The following is a 10,950-nucleotide window of genomic DNA, read 5'->3' on the forward strand; positions in this document are numbered from 1 at the left end:
AAATGACTTGTTCAAGATGACACATCTGGTCAAGAAGATTAAGATGACAACTCTGGGGCCATTGCCCTATACTACCTCTAATGGAAAGGCAGTTGTTTTGACTTCTAAAAGTATAGGGGGAAGGAAAAGACTATGCTGCAATTTAAAGCATCTTGTCTAACTTTGTTATTATAGCCCTAATTTCAATGTGTCAAAATATTGTAGAGAATATACCTGTAAGCCACATTCAATACCAGATTTGAGTGGACAAAGCTGATTATTAATTCCTACAATTTTGCATCGGTCCTTGCCATGATTACTTCTTAGTATGGTGGGGGAGTCACAGGAGAGGTGGACTAAGAGCTAGGAAGCCAGGGTTCTAAACCTGGTACTGCCGTGAACAGTCTTTGTGATGTTGACTGTGATCTTAACATCCTTGATCTTTAATTTTTCCGTGTCAAACATTTGAGAAATGAACTGGAGAATCACCAGGGTCCCCACCCACTCTGTGATTCTCCCTTAGCTTTGTTTCTCTATTACATCAGGAAATAACTTCAAAAAATGACAGGAACTTTAAAGAAGTACTTTTAGAAATGCGACCAAATCATTTTAATATTTTCAAAGGCGAGGACATAAAATATTTACAGAAGCATTAGGAATTATACATTAAGATTTTTTCTGCTACTATTATAAACATGCACATATGTTAGCTGTTTGTGAAAAAATTCAAATTTATGACTGTGGCTAGCATCTTTTTTTTTTTTAAATATATTTTATTGATTTTTTACAGAGAGGAAGGGAGAGAGATAGAGAGTTAGAAACATCGATGAGAGAGAGACATCGATCAGCTGCCTCTTGCACATCTCCTACTGGGGATGTGCCCGCAACCCAGGTACATGCCCTTGACCGGAATCGAACCTGGGACCTTTCAGTCCGCAGGCTGACGCTCTATCCACTGAGCCAAACCGGTTTCGGCTGTGGCTAGCATCTTTATTTTAAAAAATAAGGTAGGATTGAATAAGTTAGTTAAAACATTTTAAGTGTGAAACAAGTACATAACTTAGAGAGGTAACATCTTTAAAAAATCAACTCATGAAACAGTTTCAATATGTACCTTCTTGAAAGAAATCATAGGTTTGGGAGAACGTGAATAAACAAAAGAGAAGACTGATATAGAGGATTCTAGAAAGCAGGTTTTCTTTTCCTTCATGGCAAATTCTTTCTAAAAGAGCTATTTATTTACACAAATGTATTTGTAGATAAGATAAATGCACTTAATAAGTTGCTGAAATTGCTTTCAAACCTACTTTCAAATCCCTTTCTATTCCAAGGAGCGAATCCAGTCCAGAGGGCAGGGTAACACATTTTTGTTTTCTTTTGTTTTACTTTCCAAAGGGAGTTTTGCGGGAGCCTGGCAGAATTTGTTCAATTTATTTAAATGTTGGAGTAGACGTGGGCTAATTTCCATAGGCCCACATTAACATTTCTTGATTTTGCCCTTATCTAAAGGGCTTGGTAGTAATAGCTTGGAAATCTTAGTTCCCATCTGTACCGAGCAATTCAGAGAGGTGCAACCTGTCCCGTGTGCCAGAGGAGGAGAGATGGGGTGGAACTGATGCCCTCATTCCCATGGACTGACTGGCATTGTTGGGGCAGCCTCATCAGCCATCCTTTTTCAGTGTTTTCCTACCCCCTACCTTTCTGTTCTTACTTTCCTTAAGGAAGCCATTGTTGAGTTTCTTACTAAATCCCAGGCATGGTGTTAGTACTGAGGCTACAATGATGAAGGAGATGATGGGAGGGCCCTGCTTTAGAGGGCCCAAGAGTCCATCAAAAGAATGCAGCATCAGTTACTTTCACCCACTCCCATCTCATTTCTGGGTGTAGGTAACCCTATCCAAAGGGGAAGGATTGACTAAGAGGGTTTCTAAGATTAATACACAGAAGGTACCCATGTGTCTATAAGTTAAGTAAGACTAAAATAAAACTTAAGGAACCCGATTTAGATACAGGATGGAGTGGTGCCAGGCTCCTGGCTCCACCACTCTCAATTCTTGCACTCTCAAGTTCTGGAGAGGCCGGGGTCAGTGGGGTCTGATGCTCCCCCAGCCCACAGTGGCTTGCAACCTTTTGCATGTTGTACACACATGGACTTTTCAGATATCTTTGTCCTTCAGGACAGGGGTAGGCAGCCTAAAATGTCCATTGCTCCTTATTCTTTTATTTCACTGAAGGAGCAGTAGCTGGGCCCCAGGCCTTGCACGGTGCAGTCGGTACTGTCTCTGTTACACTTGCCACAGTGACATTCAGTGGCTATCGGGTACGTATATACGGAGTCTGCATGGTGAGCACAGCCAGGCACTCTCACTGTCTCATACACCAGCTCCTTGAAGGTACATGCTTTCTGGGTATTGCGCCTGGTTGGGTCCTTGTACACCAGATCCTGAGGAGTTTAGGGAGGAGAGAGTTAGGTTACAGTATTCTGGAGTTTCTGCTTAGCTTAATCAAAATGAGATAGGAATTTAATACTGCTTGCTCTAACATTTACCCATTAAAGCTCACTTAAGGAAACCCTAACTAAGGGAACGTGATCTCATAAATGATCTACCTTTATGCTATACCATGTTCCTGGTTGTTCTGGAAATCTTACAGAAAATACAATTCATTCCTTTTCCTCCTTCTGTCTATATCAAAATATTAATTATTTCTCAAACCATAGAGAGACTTCGAATATATCAAAATATATATTTTTAATATAGAAAAATGATGAGCAAGGGAGACATGACAGACATTTTAAGTTGACTTGTTGTTGTTGTTGTTAATCCTCACCTGAGGACATTTTTGCATTGATTTTTAGAGATAGTGGAAAGAAGGTGGAGAGACAGACAGAGAGAGAAATATTGATGTGAGAGAGACACATCGATTGGTGGCCTCCTGCACCTGCCCTGGCGCTTGTAACTGAAGTACATGGTCTTGACCAGAATTGAACCCAGGACCCTTCAGTCAATAGGCCAATACTCTGTCCACTGAGCCAAACCAGGTAGGGCTTAAGTTGACTGTTTGTACTTAGTTGAAAGCTGTGTTAATAAAAACTTAAACCATAAAACACTGAGGTTTAATTTCTCAATAAACATTTCCAAATACATTGTCCCTGTGTTTTTAGAAGGTCAAAGAGACATAATATGGAATGTTAATGCTTAGTTTAACATGACTATAAAGGCTCACATAAGATTTTAAATATTCTAAGTCCTGTAGACATTTTCTTGCCTTAAGTGCTTTATATTTTGCAGTGCTCTCAGTTTCAAAGGGTACATGGTTTGCATGTAAGACATTTTAATCCAGGAAGAACAGGTGTGTCCTAACACTTTTGAATAAAAAAAATTATTTGCACTGAGGGAAGAAATTATCACAGCTGCTTAGTTTATTTTAATATCATGCTACCAAATGTATATCATAAGAAGGTACAATAAACTGTACATTAAGTGGAGGTTGATCATACTTATTTGCTACCAATAAAGTATATTTCATTAAAAAGTTGCTATTTTGCCCTAACTGGTTTGGCTCAGTGTATAGAGTGTTGGCCTGCAGATAGAAGGGTCCCAGGTTTGATTCTGGTCAAGGGAATGTACCTCGGTTGCAGGCTCCTCCCTGGCCCAGGCCCTGGTTGGGGCTGGTGCAGGAGGCAATCAATCTATGTGTTTCTCTCACATTGATATTTCTCTCTGTCTTTCCCTCTCTCTTCCACTCTCTCTAAAAACCCATGGAAAAAATATCCACAGGTGAGGATTAAAAAAGTGAAAAACAAACAAACAAACCACACACACACACACACACACACATTATGGAATTCTGCATAAAAAAAACAGGTGTAATAGGAGGCAAAAATAAAGAAAAAGTAGGAGCTGCCTTCTTACTTGGATTGATGCAAAGAAACTGTGTGACCACAAACTAGTAGTTTTATGCCTCTCTGCCTTGGTTTTCTCAGCAGTATAAAGAAGTGAGTGGGTTTGCAGATTCATTTGGTTGTAACAGTCTGCAAGGACTGAATGTGTTCTCAGGATGGTTGCTGGCATTTGTATTCAGGAGGGACAATACGGCAGTGTTTATAGTGTGGCTGTTTGTGTTTTTATGTGGCTGAGAAACATATTTTGGTACTATCTCCATTGCAAGGATATAGCTTCAGTTACGTAGAAATAGAAATACATGACATACATGAAATACATCTTCCTAGAAATTAGCTTTTGGTGAATATTGTAAATCTTCTATTACTAAATATATGTATGCTTGCATGTTTACCTCTCTATATGTAAAATCTATCATAGAATTCTTTTTTATTTTATTTTTGACTTGCAGTTTCTTTTTTGTTGTTGTTGTTGTTGTTTTGTTTTGCTGCTTAAAGTATTACAAAGAGTATTACATATGTCTTCTTTTTTTCCCCCTTGACATTCCTTTTTATTTTAATACAGAGTTGGCATACTGCCTGATTGATTAAATCAGATCTGAGGCCTCCCTGAATTTACCCTAATCAAATTCAAACCCAAATATCTAACTGATATCATGGTAATTAACCTTAATCATAACACAGACAGTATTTGGCTAAGGGACTCATGGCTATTACTTTGAAAACTTAAAATATGAATAAAATGGGAATTAATAAAAATTGTCCTCAATAGACCCTCAACACCCTCACCTCCCGCAAAGCAGAGTTCCTACCCGGGTGTAGCAGTAGCCTGCACACCAAGTGGTGTTGATACTGAGGCAGAAGCGACATTCCTCTTTCTCCACTGTGATGGTGATGTTGGTCAGCTCACAGCTATTGCAGCACATTGCTTTCCAGCAACAGAGAAGAAAGTACAACTGGACTGACTTCATCCTGGACTATGAAGCAAACAATTAAAGCCATGAGAAAACAAAACCCAAAGAGTTATAATCATTACGTAAGTGGACCAAACCAAAATGAATTGGTTTACTCATCTGCCCCAGTCACATTTGCTGCAGCAATTATTTTTCTTCCTAGTTTGTTGAACAAATAGTTGTTCTTACCCTCCTCCTTCTTCATTTTTTTTCTTGTCAAAGTAGAAACATAGGTCAAAACTCCAATATAATGATGTAAGTAAAACAGTTTTTAAAGATTAGAGTATTACTCCTAATTGTCTTAAAATGATTACTCTGAAGAAAATCATTGTGATCATATTTGTCCCCGTGTTATCATTTTAAAGATTATTTTTGTTTAAAAATAAGAAGAAAATTCTGTCCTACAAAATTAGTTCATCATTGTTAGCATCTCATAAATATTTTCATTTGCTTTTACTCACCTTTGCTTCAGAGGTCTATAAAGTCAATTGCATGCTAACAGGGAGTATATGCTGTATTAACCATATTTAAGAAGCTAGGTTGACAAACCCAAATTTCCTACATGACAGTTCAAAAGCTCTAGGTTTTTTTCCCAGATCCTGAAAAATCTGTAATTTAGAAAGTAACTGTCACCCCTTGATAACTATAGGTGCTGAGACTCACCTGTGGTCCACTGCCTTGTCTGGGGAAAGCTGTAGACTGAGTTAGGTCTCAGTTCACCTTTTATACAATATTGTGTGCAACTAACACCTTGTGGATTTATCAGGAATTAATAAGACCAGTGTTATCCTGAAGCTTGCTGTAAGTGAATCGATGTTTAGATAGACAGGGAGATCAAGCCTTGCTAAAGTAGTCTAAACGAAATAGATCAAGAGAAATAATGTTACCAGAGATAATGATTTTATACAAATTAAATTTGATATAGTAGCACACCCACTCCTTTACCTTATCAAATTAAATGTGACTCTAGGTTTTTCCTTTGTATCTTTAACTTGGGGGATTCAGAATCCTTTCCAAATATTGCTTTGGCCCTGTCGAGGAGGTGCATCAAAATTACATGGTTATTTAATAAATTGCTCTGTGATCATATTGAAAACTCTTAGGAAAGAAACAAATAGAGAGTGTTTCGTGATCTGACTCCTAGCCAAAGTGTAAACCATATTTATTTTTGCCTCCTACATCTAGATTCCCTTATCTCAAATGTTATTTTTTGATGCTTTATTTGTAATTCTGTAAATATGCTGCTGATTCATCTCTCCAGATCTTTGCACTTGCAATGCTTATCTTACCTGAAAAGTCCTTCCTTCCTTTCTGTGTTCTCTAACATCACTCCCAGCCTTTGCAAATTTCTCAACCTTTAACATTCACCTCCCAGAGTTTTGAATGGGAAACAGAAGAGAACTTTAATTACACCGTCTACCCCTGTTTGGTCCAGTAGACTGTGAGCTCCTTGGAGACTGGGTTTGATTTGTTTAAAATATTTATTAACTAACCACTGTGTCTGGAGCAAAAGAACAATGGTGGGAATATTAGGATATGAGGTCAGAGATACAATAGGAGTAAAATCATGTGGGGCCATTTAGGCCAATGAAAAGACTTTGGAGATTGTCTGTAAGAGGGGATCAATTGTAGGATTTTGAATAGAGGAGTGACATGATCTGATTTAGGTCTAAAAGTATCCTTCTGGCTGCTGTGTATGGAACAAAAGCAGAAACAGGAGACCTATTAGATGCTATTGAAGCAACCCGGTGAGAAATGATATTTGTTCAGACTAGTGTGGTAGCAATGGAGGTAATCAGACATAATCTGATTCTGGATATATTTTGAAAGTAGAGCCAACAGAATTTCCTGATGAAAGAATTTGAATGAAACAAGAGACAATGATGACTCTAAGGATTTTGGCCTGAACATCTTGAAAGATAAACTTGCTGTCAGTTGAAATCGGATGGCTATAGATGTAGTAAGTTTTTGGAAAAAGATAAGGAGTTCAGTATGGACATGTTGACCTTGAGGTGTCTTTAAGACATAAGTAGAAAGCTGAATCTGAATTTTGGGAGAAATAGTACATTGGCTGAAGATATAAATTTGGGAGTCATTGGCATGAGCCTAGAAGAGTGGGTATAAGTAGAAAAGATAAAAGGACCAAGAGTTGAGCTTGGAATATTCCAACATCAAGAGGTTAAGGATAAGATCAAGTTTTTTTCTTCCTTTTTCCAAAGGAAACTGAGAAGGGCCATTAAGAAAAGAATGAAATGAAGAGAAGCCAAGTAAAAGAGAGTATATCAAGGAGGAATGAGTGACAACTGTGCCAAATGCTGCTGACAGGTTAAATAAGATGAGGACCTTGAATTGTGCAATGTAAAGGTCACTAAGTGTCCTGGGCTAGAGAAGTTCCTTTAGAGGAAAGGGATCAAAACTTTGTTAGTGTGTGTTTTAGTGATTGGAAAGAGATAAATATTTTAAAAGCTGACATAGGCAACTTTTCCCAGGAGTTTTGCTACAAAGATGAGTAAAGAAATGGATGATTTGATAAAGTGGAAGTGGGGTAAATATCATTTTCTTTTTATGTTTAAGATGGGAGAAATAATGGTATGTTTGCATGGTGAGGCAAATAATGGAGTAGAGAATGAAAAACGATGATGTTGGAGGAAGAGAGAATTTCTGGAGTGTTCTTGAGCAAGTAAGAAGAGATGGGTTTCAGAGCACAATTGGAGGGACTGGCTTTAGACAAGAAAATGGAGCGTTCATCCCAATATCAGGTGGGAGGCAAATGTGGGTGCAGATCCTGGTGGTTAGGGAGATGTAGTGACTATAGATGATGGTGATTGGGTAGGTGTGGTGAATGCAGATGCTGTGGGTAGGTAGGTGTGGTGAATGCAGAGGGTGGTAAGTGGGTTAAAGGCTCTGTGCAAATTGTCCTGGAATTATTTTTATTTTCTCAGTAATGTAGAATGTAAGGTTATTATCTGAGAATAAGGATGGTGAATTAATTGTCCAGAGTTTGTGGAGAGAGGAAAAGATTAGAATACTTGTTTGAGACTGGGAGAGGGATTGAGTTAGCAACGACTTAGGAGTAGTGTAATAAGTGATCAGCATTAAGGATTCATTTTAGTTTTATGGTAAAAAATTTAACACAAGACCATTCAACATGGATGTACATTTTTCTTTTGTCCAAATTAACAACAGGGGTTCAGGCAAATGGGTGACAAAAGTTGGATTTATGCAGGATTATGATTTTTTTCAAAGATGTGACAAAAACAAAACTTAGCAAAGTATCTGACATGGAAAGTAGTAATACAACATTTATGTAAGTGATATCTGGAATTAAGAAATAGTTTGAGAGAGATCCAAGATGGCAGCGGAGTAGGTGGAAGGTACACTCACCTCCTCCAGGCCCCAATTAGAATTACAACTTAATTAGAGAACAGTCATCCTGAATAACTAATTGAAGATTAGCTGAAGAGAAGTTTTATAAGCAAGAATTTACAGAAGAAGCCACATCAAGACTGATAGGAAGGGCAGAGATGCGAAAAGGGCTGGCCTACCTTCCAAGGATTATGGCCGAGGTTCGAGGTTTATCTCAGCTGTGACGGTTTCCCCCTAGAAGCATGGGGTCTAAACCCCAAACCAGGTTTCACATTCCAGAGCACCAGAGCTGGAAGAGGTGCCCACATAATATCTGGCTATGAAAAGCAGCAAGGTTTCTGTTCACTAGATAGAAATGTATATATGGAACTTTTTCTAGGATAGACAGCATGTTAGGCTACAAAACAAGTCTCAGTAAATTTAAGAGGATTGAAATCATATCAAACATATTCTCCAACCACAGTGGTATGCAAATAGAAATCAATTACAAGGAAAAAAAAACCTGAGAAACACAAATATATGGAGACTAAATACATTACTAAAAAATGAATGGATTAACAAGGAGATCAAGGAAGAAATCAAAAGATACGTGAGATAAATAAAAATGAAAACACACCAACCCCAAATCTATAGAACACAGTAAAAGTTCGAATAGAAAAATTCATAGAAAAAAAAATCTCAAGAAACAAGAAACATCTCAAATAAACAATCTAATCTTAAACCTAAAGACCTGAAAAAAGAACAGCAAACAAAGCCCAAAGTGAGTAGAAGAAAGTAAATAAAGATCAGAACAGAAATAAATGAAATAGAGTCTAAAAATTAACAATACAAATGATCAATGAAACTGAGAGTTGGTTCTATGGAAAGATAAACAAGACTGATAAACCTTTAAACAGACTTATCAAGAAAAAAAGGAGAGGACCCCAATAAATAAAATAAATGAAGTGGAGAAGTAACAACTGACACTGCAGAAATACAAATGCTTATAAGGAAATACTACAAACTACCATATGACAACAAATTACACAGTCTGGAAGAAATGGATAAATTCCTAGTAACAGTCCAGCTGGTGTGACTCAGTGGTTGAGCATTGACCTATGAACCAGGAGGTCATGGTTTGATTCCAGGTCAAGGCACATGCCCGGATTACAGGCTCCATCCTCAAGAGGGGGCATGCAGGAAGCAGCGAATTGATGATTGTCATAATTTATGTTTCTATCTCTCTCTCCCTCTCCCTTCCTCTCTGAAATCAGTAAGTGAAAAAAAGAAAACAGAGCCCTAGCTGGTTTGGCTAAGTGGATAGAGCATTGGCCTGCAGACTGAAGGGTCCAGGTTCGATTCCAGTCAAGGGCACATACCTCCGTTGCAGGCTCCTCTCCGGCCTGGGCCCTGGTCAGGGCACATGCAGGAGTCAACCAATTCATGTGTTTCTCTCAAATCAAGTTCTCTCAAATGTGTTTCTCTATCTTTCTCTCTCTTTTCCACTCTCTCTCAAAAAATATCCTCAGGTGATGATTGAAAAAAAAAAGAAAGCAGAAATAGACTCATAGATACAGAGAACAAACTGGGGTTACCAGATGCAATGTGGTTTGAGGGATGGGTGAAAAGGTGAAGGGATTAAGAAGTACACATTGGCAGTTGCAAAATAGTCATCTCTCTATATAAAAGCCTAAGTGACTGTTACGACTGGTCGACTGAATGACCGATTGACTAGTCACTATGATGCCCACTGACCACCAGGAAGCAGATGCTCAAGACAGGAGCTGCCCCCTAGTGGTCAGTGTGCTCCCACAGCCAACCTCCCACAGCCAACCTCCCACTGGCCCTGATTGGCCCCTATCGGGACTCGGGGAGATGGCCCCGATCGCCCAGATTGCCAGCCAGGCTGAAGGACCCCACTTGTGCACAAATTCGTGCACCAGGCCTCTAGTGGAGATATAAACTACAGCATAAGAAATACAGCCAATAATTTTTTAAAAAGCACAACAAACTTCTCATGAATTCTGGTCAAGTAATGGTCTTAACTGTGTGAGGATCCTGAGACTTTCTCCCTGTGCATATGCTCAATGACCTATATCCTTTTTTCATTTATAAATAATTTGTCTGTAAATCATTTCTTTATGTTCAGATTTAAAAACAGGAAATTGTATATGTGCTCATTTCTTAACAAGTTACTTGCCTTTTATGGTCTGGTATCCTTTTCTTTTTCCTGTGTTTATATATGTTTTGTAATGTTAATGTAAAAAAGTTCATCAGCTTCCTTTGGCAGGTTCTGGGGAAGGGGTGTTCAGCAACAAAGGTAGCAAGAAGCCCCTGAAACCGCCCAAAAGGCAGGCCAAGCATTCAAGCAGAAGCAAACAGAAGTGCAGAAGAAACTTGAGGAGCTAAAAGCGAAGGCTTGGGGAAGGGCCTTCTGGCCACAGGTGGAATTCCAGAAATCTGGCAAAAAGTGAGCCGTACCTTGTGCTTGGGCATTGGTAATTCTTAATTCCCTTCATGTTTTAACATCTGGATTTCCTGTTATAACATCTCTTGCCACCTAGAGCTAGAATAAAGTGTTGTTTTGGAGCGTGTTGTACATTTAACAATAAACTTTTGTGAAAAATAACAATAATAATCATGCAGTGGCTCATCTTTTTAGTTCTTCTCACTCTGCCATTTCAACCTTAGCTGTGAGGTCAGAGGAAACCCAGTTCAGAATCCTACCACAGTGTGTTCTTCAGTTTTTATTCCACCCTGAATTCTGTATCA

The 10,950-nt window shown here is 38.6% G+C and overlaps 1 protein-coding gene across 1 annotated transcript; it reads right to left on the reverse strand.

The window, feature by feature from the left end:
• Positions 1 to 2,111: 2,111 nt before the first annotated feature.
• FSHB (follicle stimulating hormone beta subunit) lies at positions 2,112 to 4,881 on the reverse strand. Its single transcript, XM_006753942.1, has 2 exons — positions 4,693 to 4,881; positions 2,112 to 2,422 (listed from the first exon to the last, which is right to left on the reverse strand). The coding sequence occupies exons 1-2, from the start codon at positions 4,849 to 4,851 to the stop codon at positions 2,192 to 2,194; spliced, it is 390 nt and encodes a 129-aa protein (XP_006754005.1). The 5' UTR covers positions 4,852 to 4,881; the 3' UTR covers positions 2,112 to 2,191.
• Between the last annotated feature and the right edge of the window lie 6,069 nt (positions 4,882 to 10,950).

Source organism: Myotis davidii, unplaced genomic scaffold (assembly GCF_000327345.1).
Source record: "Myotis davidii unplaced genomic scaffold, ASM32734v1 scaffold330, whole genome shotgun sequence".
NCBI classification, from domain to species: Eukaryota; Metazoa; Chordata; class Mammalia; order Chiroptera; family Vespertilionidae; genus Myotis; species Myotis davidii.